The 18,164-nt window shown below is 39.9% G+C and overlaps 2 protein-coding genes across 5 annotated transcripts in view; both read left to right on the top strand.

The window, feature by feature from the left end:
- The first annotated feature begins 6,416 nt into the window (after positions 1–6,416).
- LOC120745373 (cytochrome b ascorbate-dependent protein 3) lies at positions 6,417–10,935 on the top strand. 4 transcript variants are annotated; one of them, XM_040050183.1, is made up of 7 exons: positions 6,417–6,464; positions 7,355–7,478; positions 7,917–8,121; positions 9,592–9,800; positions 9,916–10,070; positions 10,160–10,325; positions 10,427–10,935. In XM_040050183.1, the coding sequence occupies exons 2-7, from the start codon at positions 7,362–7,364 to the stop codon at positions 10,451–10,453; spliced, it is 879 nt and encodes a 292-aa protein (XP_039906117.1). In that variant the 5' UTR covers positions 6,417–6,464; positions 7,355–7,361; the 3' UTR covers positions 10,454–10,935. The 4 variants fall into 4 exon arrangements, with proteins under 4 accessions (XP_039906117.1, XP_039906119.1, XP_039906116.1 ...); XM_040050185.1 differs by lacking the exon at positions 6,417–6,464 and adding an exon at positions 6,476–6,838; XM_040050182.1 differs by lacking the exon at positions 6,417–6,464 and adding an exon at positions 6,961–7,076.
- Positions 10,936–15,603: 4,668 nt separating this feature from the next.
- Positions 15,604–18,164, top strand: part of loxl2b (lysyl oxidase-like 2b) — a 44,687-nt gene continuing 42,126 nt past the window's right edge. The window contains exons 1-2 of the mRNA XM_040050124.1: positions 15,604–15,819; positions 17,643–18,002. Coding sequence (XP_039906058.1) covers positions 17,654–18,002 — 349 coding nt within the window. The 5' untranslated portion in view covers positions 15,604–15,819; positions 17,643–17,653. The remainder of the gene's footprint in view (positions 15,820–17,642; positions 18,003–18,164) is intronic.

Below are 18,164 nucleotides of genomic sequence, written 5' to 3' on the forward strand. Positions count from 1 at the left end.
CACTGGTGAAACATGCTGTTACTAGAACACAGGACACACATCTAGAATCCCTGTGACAGCAACAGTGACAGGGTGGTAATCTTTACTGTTTACATGTGTCCAGTTTAAGTTCCAAAACCTGCAGCCATTGCCTTAGAAATACACAACAGCAGTGAGAGTGCACACAGCAACCAATTAATTGAACTGAATTAAAATCTGTATTTTACTGCTCTGTGCACTAAATGACAAGATTAATAATTTTAATAATCTCTCCAACAATGTTGCATGCATATTTTTATATACTTTTGATAGATTTTTAATCAGAATTTTTTTCTTCATCTGATAGTGTTTCTGCCTGGATTGAGTGACCTTCATGGGGTGTAGAAGAAGAGTCATATGACCCATGAAATGCCCCTTTTATCAGTACGCAGAACCTGAAACAGAAAGCACAATTTGACAGAAAAGAAAGTTTATAACCCCTGCTGTGATACCCGTCATCTCCAGCTGGGGTTTTAGGTTCTGTCTAGTCAAAGAAGCAGAAAAAAGCCCGACTGTATTGAACTTGATTCACAGTATGCCCCAGGAGGAGAGACTTAGACCTTAATCTTTAACCTAAAACAGGCAATAGTCAAGCTCAATTAATCAGTCAGGAGAGTGAAGAATGCAACAAAGGGCCCAGCAAAAAGGCAGGGTCTAAAAAAAACAAGTAAAACACTATACAAGAGGAAATCATTTCAAACACAAGGAAACACAAAAAATACACAAGAAAACTACAAGAAGGACGAGAAAGCTCGACTTGAGTGATTCATCACACATGACACTAACGGCAGTTACAAACAGAGAAGAACCAAATGTATAAAAAGCTAAATACCAAATCAAATATCTTGAAGCATAAACCCAACAAAATACCAAGCTATTACAAAAGGTTTACATTATGTCCCTTCACAGTAATGAACTGTAAATCGTCTGTCATTTTTAACCACAAATTACTTTTTCATTTAGTAATAGCCTGTAATAAATAAACATTTAAGCTCTAATTAATGTGTCACCAAACAGACTGAGTGTATTGTTCAGTTTTGGCATCATAATTATAAATAAAATGAATAAAACATTTATGAACACACAGTTTGAGTCATATGTGAACACTGTCCATTAATGACCTACGCAATGTGACAGTAGGACTCCTACACCTGCAGCAGTGAGTCACTCCCTCGCTGTGCATGCTTTCTTAAATGTCTGCAGGTAGGTGTGTTTAGCAACCCTGCTCCCAACCTGTACCACAAGATGACCGAGTTATGTTTTTAGGGAAAAACGCTTTAGAAAATGAATTAAGAATTCAGTAAATAAACATGACCTGAGCAAAACTGTAGCACTCTTGAGTGAGTTGATATTCCTCTCAGAATCCACATAACAGGAGTGACTCTTTCACTAAAGCTAGGTCGTAGACTGTGTCCTCTCACCAAACTGTGCAACTTCCTCAAAGACTTATGTGTACACCCATGTCTCATCCCCACTCTCTCCCTCTCTCTCTGGTTCTCTTTCTCTTGGGCACACAACATTTACCTGCTTCTGTACACATAATGTTAAACAAGCTGCCGCAAGATGGATGGTCAAATATTAAAAAAAGGCGACAAGGACAGAATAAAAAAGAGAGAGCCACACAGATGAAGTGAAACGCTAAAAATATCAGTCCCAGTCTGGGACCAAATGAACAGTCCATCCGTATACTTTCACTGCTCATGTTCAGTTTGAGTGGAAGTGTAACACTTTTACGCATTTGACTGATATAATCACGCTTTTTTGAAAGTAAAATAGTAATTTAGCTGATTTTCCATAACACTAAACAGAATTTTTCTGTTACTTTTAAATATATGAAATAGGGCTGTCAACGCCATCATCACGATTAACGCGATTAAGAGTTTTAACGGAATTAACCTATCTGGAGCACAGAATGACTCAGAATCCCTGAAATGCCTCTGTCAAAGCATTTCAGGCAGTTTGTCCAAAGTTTGTGCATTCTGCGCTCCAGATGGGTTGATTGAATTAAAAACTAAAAAAACATCTATTCTACATAGAGCTATACTTATTCACAAATCATTTTGTCACCTTTATTGGTAATATATAAAATTACATTTCAATTCAATTTTAGTTTTATCACCAAATCACAACAACAGCTGCTTTATACTGTAACAACCCTACATTACAGTGGCCCATGTTTAGTTACTGCCTTCTCAGGATGCGCAGCTGATGTCATTCATTCACAGATAGCAAAAATTGTGTGAACCTTCTCTTGTTTGTTAAGATAGTCATTTAGCATGTAGATTTATTATATAAACAAGATTTTTAAGTAAAGATAAACATAACACAATCAACATTGAAAATATTGTAATTAGAAATCCAGTTAATGGTTTTATGACAGTATTTTGATCATTTTTATGGGCAGTTAACCAATTTATTATATTTAATAATTAAATAAATAAATAAATAAATAAATAAATTTTCACATAAAATCCCACATTAAACCCAAGTAATAACAGTGGTTTGCTGCAGATTTAAGCTAATTAATTGTATTCTAGTATTTGATCATTTTAGGGTAAATGCCCTTTATTTAACATGAAAAAGCACAAGATTGCATCTAAAGCTAGAGGAATGTATTTTGATTTACTGTGTAGTAAAAATAGAGATGTTTTCCATTTTTAAATTATGGAAAATGACTGAATTTAAAATGACAGTAAATTTCTGTTATTTTATGCTGTTTTACTGGCATCCTCACTGCTGGAATATTACTTTTTTTGTTTTTTTGTTTTTTTTATCCATTAAGATTAGTTAAAAAACAACAACAACAACAGCTTTGGCATTGTAATGTGGATAACTTTCATCTTAGATTGCCTGCAGGTTCAAAATCACTGAATCTCCAACCCACATCCACTGCCACTGTACTTAAGAGAAGGAAAGTTAAAGACTTTCTTCTGCACTTACATTTGGATCAGTTAAATCCATGACAGTTATTCAGGCAGTAATGCATGGAAACAAGCCACCCTTAAAATATTAGAAGATACCAAGCTTCTGTGTTTGAATGCAAAACAATAGATACTGTGCTTGTGGCTAAACAATAAATACATTTTATTTTGATTATCCAGTATGTTGGCTGATATACTTTTTTGCATTTGAAAATAAAAGTTGAGATGATTTTAACACCATTACAAGAAGCGTTGTTAATTATTCTTTTTGAATCATACTTGCATACAGTGTTATATTAATGTAAGTGTTGTACTAGAAATTTCACGGATGATAAAACATAATGTGTTTGTTTTTTTTTAAGTTACAACATGTTTATTTTTTTAATTTTGTAGAACTTGAAATGTTTGTCAGTGGATAAACAATTATTATTGCACAGTCAGAAACATAAAGTTATTCTTAGTACTGTATACTTGCGATTAATAAGTTGTCCAAACAGTCATCTTAAGAAAGCTTTACTTAATTTTTTGAGGCAACGAGTTTGCATAGTTTTTTTGAGTTCTGGGAACTTATAAGATTTTACAGTGTATTGGACAAATTTCAGAGTTTTGGTGTTGCTAAATCCTTTCTTTTATCTTTACATATTTTCAATCTCTGTTTAATTATTCCTTCTTTGTATCTTTTGTGCAGTTATAGTTTCCACTATCTCTCCAATTTCTTTTATTTTGTTTGTCAAGAAAGCAGAGAACTCATTGATAACACTGCTGTTTTTTTAATTACAATTTTATGTTAAATATCAAAATAACACCATTAAAGCTAATTCCTTGGGCCAGTATTACAACACAAATCAACACGTTGACTTAGTCTACAAAACTAGCAGTCTGTTGTGTTGTTGGCTGGGGATAACTGAAGCAAAAAAAAAAAACAAAAAAAAAAAAAACAGGAGCAGTGGAAATGTAACATTAACAAATGTCTGGATAAAAAATCCAGCAGTTTCCCACCACCCAGCCAACTGCCCAATATACCAATCACCCAGAGAGAAGACATGACGGAGTTTGTCAGTGGATGTAAGGCACTTTGATATTTTAAGGCAAGCCCTGTTCTTGGGAAATACACTAGGCTTTAAAATGACTGACCTATCACTGCCCTCATGAACCCTTCAACAAATACAAATGGAAAACTGCAGCTAGGAGTACACCGGAGAAATGGTGCAGGATTCAACCCAGTCATGTGTTTCAGGCATAAACCAAACTGTTTTTGACAGAAGCAACACATTGGTTTTTCGCACACTCCTTTGCTGAAAACTGCTGCTTAATTTGCAGCAAACTTGTTTTTTTAATGGAGAGTATGTCATCATCTCTTTTTGCCCTGAAGCTCATACCATCTGCTGCATCACAAATGTGAAAGAGAAGCACAGGCAAAACAGACCTGGGAGGACGTTTGGTTTTTGTGTGTATGTGTGTGTGTGTGTGTGCGTGCGTGCGTGCGTGCACATTATTTTGTCTTTGTGAAGTGTTTTGAAGTAAGCAGATGTTCCACAGACAACAGGAATTATACCCCAGTATAAATACTTGGTACCTTTGACTATGGTGATTAATGATGTCTAAAGTTATGCAGGAATGAATCTGCAAATTGTGACCTGGCGGCCTGATGATAAGAACAGGGCGATCGTGGCTCAAAGAGTTGGCAGTTCGTCTTGTAACCGGAAGGTTGCCGGTTCGAGCCCCGGCTCGGACAGTCTCAGTCGTTGTGTCCTTGGGCAAGATACTTGACCTGCTGCCTACTGGTGTTGGCCAGAGGGGCCGATGGCGCGATATGGCAGCCTCGCTTCTGTCAGTTTGCTCCAGGGCAGCTGTGGCTACAACTGTAGCTTACCTCCACCAGTGTGTGAATGAATAGTGGTATTGTAAAGCGCTATATAAATGCAATCCATTATTATTAAAAGAAACCCCATCAAAGCTTTGTCTTTTACAAAGAGCAAACAAACAAACAAAAACACCTGTTGAATAATGAAAACTAAAATACATTATTACCATGGACCGTATATAAAAGATGAATATAGCCACTGTGACCTCACCTGTTAAATTTCAAGCTGAGCATTAAATCTCATGCAGTCACTGTCTTGGTGTTTTGAAACTAGGCAAAGGGTAACTATAACTGAGAACCTGAGACATACTGTACTGTCATAGGGTAATGACTTGTCAGTTACAAGTTACTGAAACTTCTATCATATCCTGCTTGTCCTCCTTTGTGATTCCATTGCAATGCACTGGAATCAATGTACAAAATGGGGAAAAAATATTTTAAATAAGATTTTAACTAACAACTGAGAACAAAGACCTATCAGAGAAGTGTTTTCTGAAGTAGTGTTTGTGACTTTTTCCCATAGACCTCTTTTCCACCAGATTCTTTTGTAACCAGGCATATCACACTCTTCTGACCATTAGAAGAAATACAGGTTTAAGGGAATTCTGTACTTAACTTTTCTAAAGACTTTTTAGACTGTCTGCAGATGGAAGTTTCATCTATCTATAGACAGCGTGTAATTATTACATGGGAATTTGTAATGTATGTATAGCTAAACTACCTTGATCAGTGTTATTACATGCATAGTTACTTAGATTACCAAATGATCTTTTTGTACATTCTGTCACAGAAGGCCTCTCAGTTGTATAGAAGAGACTGTTGCATAGGAGAACAAATAAAATACTGACTAACATTGCCTCCAGGTGGAGCTGGCAGGCAGCAGATCTCTGAAGCAGCTGCTGACCTCCTTCAACAGGGACCATTTTTTCTTTCACATTTTCACACATCCTGCAAGGCAAGTGAAAACTCCATCAGCCACAACTTTATACAACCACAGACCAAGTTACTGGCTATTTGTTATTGTAGTATTTTGGTCTTTAATTGTTTTACTAATGTGTGTGTGTGTGTGTGTGTGTGTGTGTGTGTGTGTGTGTGTGTGTGTGTGTGTGTGTGTGTGTGCATGCGTGTACGGGTTCTTACTATCTTGGTGGGGACCAAATTCTGAAACTGATTTATACTGGTGGGAACCAACATCCCTAGTGGGGACCAAACTCCAGGTCCCCACGGGGTTAAAAGCATTTTCCATACTGAAAATGTGGTTTTAGGGTTACAGTTGGGTTATGGTTAGGGTAAGGGTTGGGATTAGGCAATCATTTTCGATGGTTAGGGTTAGGGTAAGTGGCTAGGGAAAGCATTATGTCAATGGGATGTCCCCATGAGGATAGCAAAAGAGACACGTGAGTGTTCACATTTGTTTTTTTTGTTTTTTTTTATCTCATGGGTTTCACCAAGATCAATAAACATTTTTGTAAATATTATTTTAACACTGGTATGTCCGAGAAGAAGAAAATAAGAAGAAGGTCAATGTAATACTTCGCAGTCCTTGGAATTATTTTTGTGTAATGACTTGGTGATAGTGAACAGGGTAGGAGTGACGGGGTGGTAGCCAAGAAACCACATTTCCCACAAGGCCATGCGCTAGAAATACGGAAATGGATCAGGTAAGTATCTCTTCCTAAAGTGAAAGCCATTCACCTGTAATAAACGTTGCGTTTACTGGTGACGTAATCTCCTACGTCCGAATTGTCTTCTTAGGCACGAGTTATTTGCTAACTGAACTACACAACTAAATGTTTCTTCAACGCGTCAAGTTTCGAACTCTCTGCGCATGCTAATGGGGATACGTAACTTCTTACACAAGACTTCGTTTGGAAAATATGCTATTTAACGTCGCCTCGCTTAAAGAGAACAGACAAGACGTACTGTCGCATAAATACGACTTTTCACGAATGTGGTAAAGATACTCGTTAATTCGGGATACACAAAAACGTGTTGGCGGACAAGCAGGAATTTATTTATCAAGAGCTTGTACGAGGTAAATAAGGAACTGAAAGGTGAAAATTTGAAGGAAAAACTAGGCCTTTGAACTGTACATTTACAAGGCTTCCGGTGGCCTTTTTTAGCGTCCACTTGTCGTACTCAGGGGCAAGGGTCTCTACATATTAATACAGAGCTACTCCTATGATGAAACATTTGTACCTGAGCATATAGCAGGGCTCCCACGCACAGGGCAGGAGGGGTCGCTGAATGCCTGAAGAAAATTAAGACTTGCAGTAAGTTGTAGAACCAACCACAATCCTAAGGTCCTTCGATACTGCTTTATGTTGTTTTTTTCCTCTTAATTTGTCACCTGCTTATCCTCTTCATTTTGTGTCCCCAGAAAACGGCTACCTGTCTCCATTGGCATTTTATGACACTTAACACCACCAAAAAATTACTTTTACTCCATAAATTCACCATTTTCTTCTTTCTTTATGACAGGACACTGACTTTTTTGTGCGTGTCACACTCGTCTCTATCTGATCTGTCTCTAACCGCCTTGTTCAAACAGGTGGCAGATGCAGCAGTGTGGCCCTTCATCTCCCAGCTGCTCCACCTCTGACTGCTTCCCCCTCGGTACCCTCAATACAGCTGCATGTGGAAGTGAGACTTCGGCTGAACCACAGAAACGCGAAGTGAGTGACATTCAGAAATTGACAGGGGGAAGTCATGAGACAGTTAAATAACTCCTACATGATGTTCACGGCTGTAGAGTAGGAAGTGTTGTCAGTGTCACTGCAGCTGTGGATCAGGTAAGGCTTGCCGCACTGAAGCGTGTTTCGGAAGACTACTAGGTAGCCGACTTAGAGCTTTGTGTTTCTGAAATCAAAGTCGTTTAGCAGTCATGTAAATGGTGATTACTCAAAAGTAGCCCAGGTTTAATATTGTCTTTTTGATCTTTAAATAATCAAGAAAGATCAAAAAGTCAAGTCAAAGCTCAAAAGAAAATCAAAAAGACAAATTTATGTCTTCAAATAACCAAATTAGAGCTAACTGGGCAGTACCTGAATGCAGAAACAGTTCTCTGCCCTTCCATCTCTCGTCTTCTCATTGAGTTCTTTTTACTAATTTAGCCTGCAGGTCTCTTCAGGATGAGACCCATCGTGATCTTCTATGGATTCTACCTGCTGTGCTTTGGCCTGGGTGTGGCCTGCGTGGTGTGCGTGTGCCTGTGGAACAGCAAGTGGCGCGGCGGTTTTGCTTGGGACGGCTCGTCGCTTCAGTTCAACTGGCACCCCGTCCTGATGGTGACGGGTCTGGTGGTGGTGTATGGCAACGGTGGGTGGCCTTCCAAATAAAGCTCATGAGTTTCATTTCTGTTTCTCAGTTCTCTTCCTCCTCCAAGCAGTCAGGCTGTATCAGGGTAATTACACATCCTAGGCTTGGTATAGATGTAGTGTATAATTTTAGGCATGATTTCAGTAGCGAGGTAACATGAGGTAACGTCTGCAGCTCCATTACACTGCTGCAGTAAACAGTAGTACTTTTTTTTTGTCAGTTGTTACTTGGATGTAATACGCTATATTATAATGGCTTTGGGTAAGAAGCAATTTCAATTTTTTTTTCTTTTGATAACCTGAAAAAAATATATTAACATTATCAACAACAAAAAAAAAAAACTTCTCACCCATTACAAATGGCACTGAGATAATGAAGCCACTGTGGAAGTTCCTGAAATTTCACTTCTTTTGTGGGTACCTTTGTGGTTTTTTTGCGTTTTTTTTTTTTTTTTTTTTCTTTATTCACAAGGTATTGCCACATCACGTTTGATTTGGCACTAATTTCACACTGAATGTCTTTCCTGATGCAACCCTACCAAGGATTTGAATCTCTTCCCTGATATGTTAGGCAAATGTGTTAACCAGTAAACTATGGAGCCTGTGGGATTTAAGCACACCCAGCCATTTTAAGTATAAGGACTTTCTTGTTTTTCCTGTTGTAGTCTGTGGCCATTTGTCTTATAGCTGTTTCACTTATCACATGTCTGTTTAACAAAAATAAAAAACTGTTACAGGACAGGCTTGTCAAGTTCTGAGGGCCATAAAAGTCACCAAAGCTCTGCTTAGTCAGTAACTGAGGAGTTCCAAACCTCCTCTGGCAGGTTCCTGCCTTTTTTTAAATGTAAAGAACAAAATTCAGAGAGACTTATTAGCTTCTGGGAACCTGGCAAGAAGGTCATCAAATCAAAGTTGTGACAATGAAATTAAAAAAGAGGTTTAACAGTGTAGGGAAAGCAGAAGTGACAAAAACAATAGTCATGAATCCTCAGTTAAGAGCTGTGGTAATGTGGTTGGCATCACTTTCACCTCGTGAGCGTAAGTTGCACTCATGACACGTGGCGTGCTTAACTATCACTTAATGCAGGTAAGCTTGGTTGCTATATCCACAGCATGTACAGGTGAATCACACAGGACACCTGCTAATTAGTGACAGAGCAATAATAATGTAGAATTTTACTGTCCACATCAGAGAAATTCTACTGGAGTCAACTGGAGCCTGTGGGGATTGACTCACTTTTGGAGGCAGCCTTAAATGGGGTTTTTTCGTTTTGTGACCAGGTCTTTAAAGCTTTGGTATAAGGAACCCAAGTTTTGAGCCAAGACAGAATATGACACCGATCACTTCCTGAACCTCCCCTGTGTTGATGCATCTGGTGCACTAGCTGTTATTAAACAACAGCACAATTTAATGTGGCCACCACATTTAATTAAGCAGACCATCTTCAGTTGTTTTGCCTCTTCACTGCAGGAGCTGTGTTGTACCGCATCCCTCTGACCTGGGGTCAGAATAAACTCCCGTGGAAGCTCCTTCATGCGGCACTGATGCTCCTCGCCCTGGTGCTGTCGATCGTGGGGCTCTGTGCTGTGTTTGACTTCCACAACGCCCAAAAGACACCCAACCTCTACTCCATACACAGCTGGATCGGAATCGCAGCAACAGCTCTTTTCGCAATGCAGGTACCCAACTTGACATGAGTTGTTTTATGTTTTTGGCAAATGCCATACATTTGTACAGCAATTTGTTTCCTGCTGTGCCTGTGTGTCTGTAATTTATCTGTCTGTGTGGATGCAGTGGGTGGCGGGTATGGCGGGTTTCCTCCTTCCCTGCTCCCCCATATCTTTACGTAAACGCCTGAAACCCATGCATGTGTGGTTGGGAGGTAGCATACTGACGCTCAGCATCGCTGCCTGCATCTCTGGCATCAACGAGAAACTCTTCTTTGTTCTGTGAGTGCAAATTTTCTGCATTTCTTTTGATTAATTCTGTTAAGGGGAAAAAAATGTAATCTTTTCCCCTTTTAAATGTCTTTCCGCAGGAAAGGAATCAATATGACTCAGCCATACTCTGCCCTTCCACCTGAGGCTTTGTTGGGAAATTCATTAGGGGTTTTGATCGTAGCCTTTGGCCTGGTTGTCCTCAAGATTCTGTCCACCCGAGAATGGCAGAGACCAGACTCCAGGCCTGAGGATATGGCCTACACGGTGAGAATATCAGTGTGGCTGACACATAGTGGCGGAGATAAGGGAATTTAATTTAATAAAGCATTCTCATTAAAAAAATCTATATCTGCTTCATTTCACAGCCTTTGCTTCAAGAAGAAAATGAATGAAGGGGAACTTCAGAGCTGGTCCCTGAATTACTGCAAAATCAGTTCAGCTGTCACAAGTGGCCAAAACATCTCTGTCCTGAGTGTTGAAGCAGCTGCCTGTAGTGTGTGAGCACTATCTGTTGGTTTTTAGTTGTAAATATTTATTCGAAATTATATTTAAGATTGCCTTTCTGCCCAAAGAATAAAAAGTATTTGTCATCAAAGCTGCGACACCTTCCTCTTTTACACTGCTTCTGTAGTTCACCACTGCTTTTCCATCCTGTAGTAAAGCGGTCACTAGTTCAGGGTATTGAAGGCTGTGGTAATGTAGTGTAACTGGTGACTGGATTCAGTTGCTGTTGTGCACTGATGGGGATCCTGAATCCACCATTGACCTGTTTTATTTCATATTAAGTTGGTTGTAATTAATGTACTATATACCTACTATACACGTGTGAAGCATCAAGGTTATGCAAAACAATATTGGCACTAAAAATGTAATTTAAAAAAATTGAATTGGTAGTTTGTTCTATGAATCTGGAGGTCATGTATTTTTTTGAGTTACCTTGATTCAGACTAAAATATTTCTACAACTATTGAATGGATTTACATGAAATATCACATATATTCATAGTTCCTGGACGATGTTGATAACAACCTTGATGATCTCCATGTGTCCTCTAGCAACAGTTTTAGTGACAGCCATAGTGTCATGCTAATGCAGCCACATGAGGGTAGGGCATACCCTATGTGAGATTTTCCAGTTGCTCTATGGCTTTTTTCATGTTTTTGTGATAGTTGTGTATGTTTTGTAGGGAAAAGATACCAGAGAAATTTTTTGTTTGCTGATGAATACGTGGAGATTAGAAGTGAATCTTCCCTCAATGGTGCTTTACTAATGTCAAGAACAGAATCACCCATTTAAATGTGTTTTATTTTCTCCCATGCCAATGGTAGCGACATGCTTTTGTTCTAGATTAGATTTTCATTTGTGCTGTGAGGTGCAAAACCTCTCAGCAATTTTGAAGATCATGTTTTCATTCCTCATCGTTCTATTTTATATATGTGGAACAAACAGCTGCAGAGAAACATCTAAATGATTTAAAGTCCACATGAATGGATCTGACAAAATGCCTCCCTTCAGATTTGGGGCCATCTGCTTAATGGATTTCAATAGAAACCATGGAAACTGCTACAGTCTTCCCCAAAACCATAATGAAGGTAAACAATCTGTCTGTCTCTCATACCCTGTGGTTTCTACAGAAACTGTTTTTGATTTAGTTCACACTTTTGGTTTAACATTAAGGTTCCACAAGGTTTATCGTGTGTGTGTGTGTGTGTTTACTCCCATGCAAACACTAAAACAGAGATAGAGCTTATATCGTTTTTCAGACTCTCTGTATGCTATTGTTCCCATAAATTATAGAGTACAATGCAATGTGGTCCAAACCAACATACAAGTTAACAGAGCGTAAACACAAACGAGGGCCAGAGTTTGCTTTCCCAGTTCTTCTTTGCTCATCAAAGGTATAAAATACAGAAGTAGAGAGAAACCCAAAGGAAGTTGCTTTAACTGCCTACACAACAGAAGGATTTAGGTGAGGTGGCACAATCATAAGATTAGCAACCAGAAGAGAACAGAGACTCTCACGCCCTTCCACGAAGTCACGTTACAAGGCAAATGTCTTCATTTTGTCACAGTCTCCACCATTTGTTTGATACTTTGATTTTGCATCCAGCCACAGAGACCAGCATGTTTACCCACAGTCTCATGGTAAAATTTCAGACATTGACATTTACTGAAGTCTACCCTGGATGTTAAAAACAATGCTAAAGGGCTAGAAATGTGGCGATCGTGGCTCAAAGAGTTAGGAGTTCACCTTGTAATCTGAGCCCCGGCTCGGACAGTCTCGGTCGTTGTGTCCTTGGGCAAGACACTTCACCTACCACCTACTGGTGTTGGCCAGAAGGGCCGATGGCACGATATGGCAGCCTCGCTTCTGTCAGTCTGCCCCAGGGCAACTGTGGCTACAACTTTAGCTTGCCTCCACCAGTGTGTGAATGTGTGTGAATGGGTGGATGACTGGGTGTGTAAAGCGCTTTGGGGTCCCTAGGGGGGACTAGTAAAAGCGCTATACAAATACAGGCCATTTACCAAATGTAATTCCTGTGTGTCCTGACCTAGCATTGTTTGTGACAAGTTGAAAACATTTTAACAAATAACTTTTTAGGCGTTTAAAAAAAAACCTCCACACCTAACACTTGCCTAAACCTGGGTCATTAGGTCACACCCCACATGACATTAGCAAGTCACACTTAGCTATCACTAGGTGGAGAAGGGCCAGACAGCAGGAAGGTGACAGGCCAGAGAAGCCTGAGCAGGGGCAAAATGACACCAAAGTCCATTATGGATAAGAAGTATTGTGTAATCTAATGCTCTCAAGATGTGGAATTTGGTTTCTCAACTGCCAGAAAGGCTGTTGAAGGGACTCCCATGCTCTCGGCAGCCTGAGGTAGCCTGGTTGTATTCTGTTTACGACAGTACTCACTTTTCCAGAGGGCTTCATCCTTTTCCTCCTTATCAGCGACATCAAGATGATTTGTTACCTTGATAGAATGCCTAATCTTCAAGAATCTGTCTCCACTTATTAAATTTTCTATACCTAGCAAACAATAAATTTGGAGCCTAGGTTATTAGAGTCATGCTGAGAGCAAAGATGTTCACAGCATGAATTCAGAAATGAAACCCTGCCCTCTGGTTTGTGCAGTCTAAATCTGGTTGCCTGTTTTCTGTGTGATGTAATCAGACGACCCCCTGTTTAGTGGCTGTGGGGATGACTCTCCTATTCTCATGTTTGATACAACGTAAATGAAATATTTCAGCTCAATTTCAGTTTGGTTAAAACTGAGTTGATAAAGACAGTTCTAGCAATAGAATCAAAACAGCTGCAAAAAAGTATCACTTAACTGTTCTTGTGGTCATAAAATGTAGAAGCTGCAATCAAAAAGAAAGGTTGTGTGCTCTGCTTGCCCATCCCTAACAATCGTTGAATCAATAGAAAGGCCAGGATGTTACCCTTGGACTCATATAGATTGCATAAATGCTGTGTGATGTCAAGGTCTCAGGCTCACATCCCCGACAGAGAGCAAAAATTAATTGCTGGTCATCAGATATCATATGTTCACCTTGACAAAATTTGTGACAGGCAAGGATTATCACGAGCTCCATGACAACTCACAAACACAAAAACGAAAGAAGAGGAAATGCAGTTCATGTCACACTGATCAGGATCAGTTACTGCCTGATGTGCCAGTCTACTCTAATGCATCAGTGGCTGAGAGTGAAAGCAGTGGAACACATGATCATCAAGTGACACATCTTACACTGAAAGCTACAAATGGCAGGAAACCTGAATTATCAAAGGCATGGCAAGTGCTAGACATGTCACACGAGTAAGACAAAGCTTAGAGTCCCTTGTCTTTCATCTGAAAGAAGTCTTATGAGTTAAGAGACTTCAGGACATTTCACATAGAGGTTTTTTCCCTCTGTTTGCTGTCAAAGCAGCACTGCAGAGTCACTAATGAGCACTCTGGTTTATGTTGTGTGAAAAGAATCCTGGAAACAGACGGTGATCAGGTTCTTCTTTAGGACTAACACTTTCATGTCTACCAATGTTATGCTCAGCAGAACAGAACAAGAGGGAGTACCAGGGAGAGGAGCACAGTACAGTGTGATTGGTTGGCTGTAGCACACAAGCTCTAATCTGTGGTCTACTTGCAAGCCCACTGTGTGACAAAAAGGAAGAAACATAATGTTTCATTTATTTTGTGTGTTCTACATGTGACAAAGTATATTCGTGTGAAAATGAATGTGTTGCCTTTGATGACATATTTGGACAAACAAACTCTTTGAAAAAGTAAATGGTCTTATTCTTATAGAGTGCTTTTCTACTATCCCAGAGTACTCAAAGCACTCTATACAACATGCCACATTCACTTTCTCTATACTTGGTCCTTTCTAACTACATTCACACCCTGATGGATGTATCAGAGAGCAACTTGGGGTTAGTATCTTGCCCAAGGATACTTGACATGCAGACTGGAGGAGCCAGGGATCGAACCACCAACCTTCCGATACGTAGGTGACCTGCTCTAGCTCCTGAGCTGCAGCCACCCCATAAAAGGTAGCTACAGACAAAACGTGATCTGTGCTAATGTAGACTGGGTAATGTGTTAGGAATGAAACAAACATTTTTAATTGGATTTAAAATGATCAATCCACAGAGGACTGAATTCAAAGAAAATCAGAAAATGATGTAGCAGGATAGTCCATTTTACCAAACTTTCATTTTACCAAACTTTCAGCAACTCAAAATGCTACACAGTAGTGTGTTTGTGTGCATGCCTGACACCTGACAGCGGCGTTCTACTGTATTAGGTCAGGTGTGGGTGGCCTACGTTCAGTGGTATCAGTTCATTCATCCTCCAGGAAATCGGAAATCTTGCATCCTCTTACTCTTTGCAAGAAGAATCAAATTCTTGTCATCCTGATGGGTTAAAGGCCTCTCCAGCTGTCCCAGAGTAAAACTATTTTTGTTTCAGTTTGGTGATTATGGCTTGTAGCTCATGGAAATCAGACATCCAGCATCCAACTTATTATAAAACATCCCAGGAGCAATCAGAAAGTATTCACAATATAGAAGTGTGTTCTGAGAAGTATGTTCATTTATACTCTGAGGCCTCATCCTCCAGTCTTGCCCACCAGGTGGACTGACTGCCTGCAGTGGATTGGGAAGCAGCCAGAAGCAGAAGGTCCTGGAGGTCCTAACCTCCTGAGTATAGAATACTTTAAGCTGGAAAAATATGATTCAAATAAAATACAGTAGATTTGTCCTTTGCTTGATTGATGTCAAACATGAAAGCTGTTTTTTTTTATATATTTAAATTTCAGTTATTGTGATGTGTTGTCCCATACAAGCAACGCCTACCCCCACACAGACACACTGGTTGGGATCACACGTCTCTACACTGTACACTGAGCTGTGCAGCCACTTTATGCTTTCTTTCATGCCCCCCCCTCCACCATAATTGAAAACAGTTTTCCACACGCTCTCATCCACTGTGAGCTCTCTGTCAGTGCTAGTCGGATGTGCAGTTTTTCACGTCCCGGTCCATCTTTGCTGATCTCATGGTAAAGGTGGGCGTCAGTGGGCGGTACCACTATTGAGGCCGGCTCATTTTTGCATTGGAGGGAGTGAAAGTTAGAGAGCTGCAGCAGCAGCGGCAGAAGAAGAAAAACAGCTGACTTCAGGCTTGGTTTTTACGCACCGTGCTGTTGCCTGTTGCTGCAACTTCAGGAGGGACGGTCTTCAACGGAGAGAAGAAAAGTAAGTTCAGCCAGAGCTTGCAGCTCACTTCAAGAATGTAACTAGCCATTGTTACTGAGACAGGAAGCTTGCCTTGAAAGTTTTCTTTACGCCCTAAATTCAGTGAATTAAGAGTCGTTTTCGAGGTCTCAAAGTACTGAAATATTATTACTGAAGCCATTACTATTGTGTGACTTTGAGCATCACATTGGAACTTTATGTAATATAGGTAAAAAAGTGAGTTAGTTTTCCGGAATTCAAGTTGTCACCACAGCCTCTAAAAACTTTACAAGACTCCTTCCTGGTGATGAAGATGCATCTGAAATTGGAGTGAACATATGTGTCTAACATGTTAATTTGAAGAAAAATTCATGCTAAAAATCCACTGCTGAGTTCCAGAGTCTCTACTTGCAGGGAAGCACTCCTCAGCGGTTTAGCAAAGAGCATGAGAAGACTGGCTGACATTCTTATAAACTGACATTTTGACCTTTGCAGCCAATGCACAGTTCTCCTCTAACAGCAGACTAGACTCATACACCTATCTGCAGAAGAGGATATAAAAAAGGTTTCAGATATCAGGGTGTCCACTTCACTGAAGTTCTTGACATTTTGTTTTAACAAAAGCGAGCAAGAAAATTTCGGATCTATTGGTCCGTTTGATTAGAAGCCGCAGAGTGCCTGCAGCTTCACTCAGAAATAAACAGCTAGGGCTTGTTTCTGGAGGTTGAAATAGAAGAAGAAGTGGGCAAATGATCAGCTGGGGGGGGGGGGGGGGGGGGAGCCTGCTGTGTTCTTATGTGTCTCGCCTTACCTGAACTTTACCGTGTCCGTGCACACTGACCACGATTTTTTTTTTGTCATCACAGCGGTTTAGACTCACACATTGAAAGCAGACGCCAAGTCTGTGGGCTCCATTCCATCTGTTCATGTGTGATGTGTGTTGATTCTAGCTTGTGTAACTGCTGCCACGTTACAGTGAGGAGAGTTGAAGGCCTGCACAGTTGATGGATCATATGTTTTCTAACAGATGTTTTTTCCAACAAAAGGACAGGATTTTCCCTGGAGGCCAGCTTTTCTTCACTCACAGAAAACTAGTGGGCGATCACGAGAAATGTTTTACTCAATATAAGTCCAGTAAGTCAGATAGAAATAAAAGAAGTCAGTTTTAGTCACTTATTTTTTTTTAAACGTTTTAATGCAGATGTCATTATGATTGAGAAAAAATAAAGTCAACATACAGTACCATGAGCTTATAACGAGCTTATATATAAATGCACTTTTTTTCCTTTTCCTTTTTTCCTTTTCTTAAACTGCTAACAGAGCTGAACCAACACTAGATTGTATTTTGAGATAAGTCCAGTATTTGCGCACCTTTTAGCTCTGTATTTAGTCTCCACCGCCTCGTGAACTAAATATTTTACTCCTGCTTACGGGCCTGATGAAATCTATGAGAGTATAACCAAACAGTAAATCTCTTAACAGAAACAAGAGTGGAAACCTGTTTAAAGGCTTCACGGTACTGAAGAGAAGTGCAGAGTTTTGTGATTATTTTTTTTGGGGTTGTCATAATGAGAGACCCCTTTAACGTCACACAGCTATTTAATCTACTTTCAGCATAAAAATATTGAAGTGCGGGTTTAGGGAGGCTGTTTGAAGAGGCAGGTCTGTGATTAACAGCCTGACATTTAGTCCCTAGTAGTCCCTAATTCCCATAATGCAGTGCAGCATCATTGTTTGTTAGTTGGTTCACAAAAGGTTTCTCTGTGGACCTTTGTGGTTCTCAGACTGTAAAAGGACTACAAATATCATTGCAATTTTTTCTTCTCTTTTTGGCTTTTCATTAGCTCCAACCAAAATGCGGGTCATCCAGAACCTATATGCTCGCACTGCTGTTCTATTGGTGCTATTAAAGCTGTCAGTTGCACAGTATGAGCACCTCGGCTACCCCCCAGGCTACCCATACCCAGAACAGGAAGAGTACACGGCCCCGCAGCTGGATCCAGACACGCCCAGGATTCAGCTCCGACTTGCAGGGCAAAAGAGGAAACACAATGAGGGCCGAGTAGAGGTTTTCTACAACAACCAGTGGGGCACCGTCTGTGATGATGACTTCAACATCCATGCTGCCCAGGTGGTGTGCAGGGAGCTGGGCTACGTGGAAGCTGTCTCATGGTTGCCATCTTCTAAATATGGGAAAGGAGAAGGTACTGCAGGATTTTTCTTCTCATCAGCGTGGAAACATATTTAACATATATTCAACATATTTAACATATATTCACAATATAGATGGCATGTCTGGATGAACATGTTATTGATATAACCTTGTTGGCATTATTTTTTCAGTTATGTACTACTATAGTAATTAA

The sequence above is a fragment of the Simochromis diagramma genome, unplaced genomic scaffold (assembly GCF_900408965.1).
Source record: "Simochromis diagramma unplaced genomic scaffold, fSimDia1.1 OVJJ01000159.1, whole genome shotgun sequence".
In the NCBI taxonomy this organism is placed as follows: domain Eukaryota; kingdom Metazoa; phylum Chordata; class Actinopteri; order Cichliformes; family Cichlidae; genus Simochromis; species Simochromis diagramma.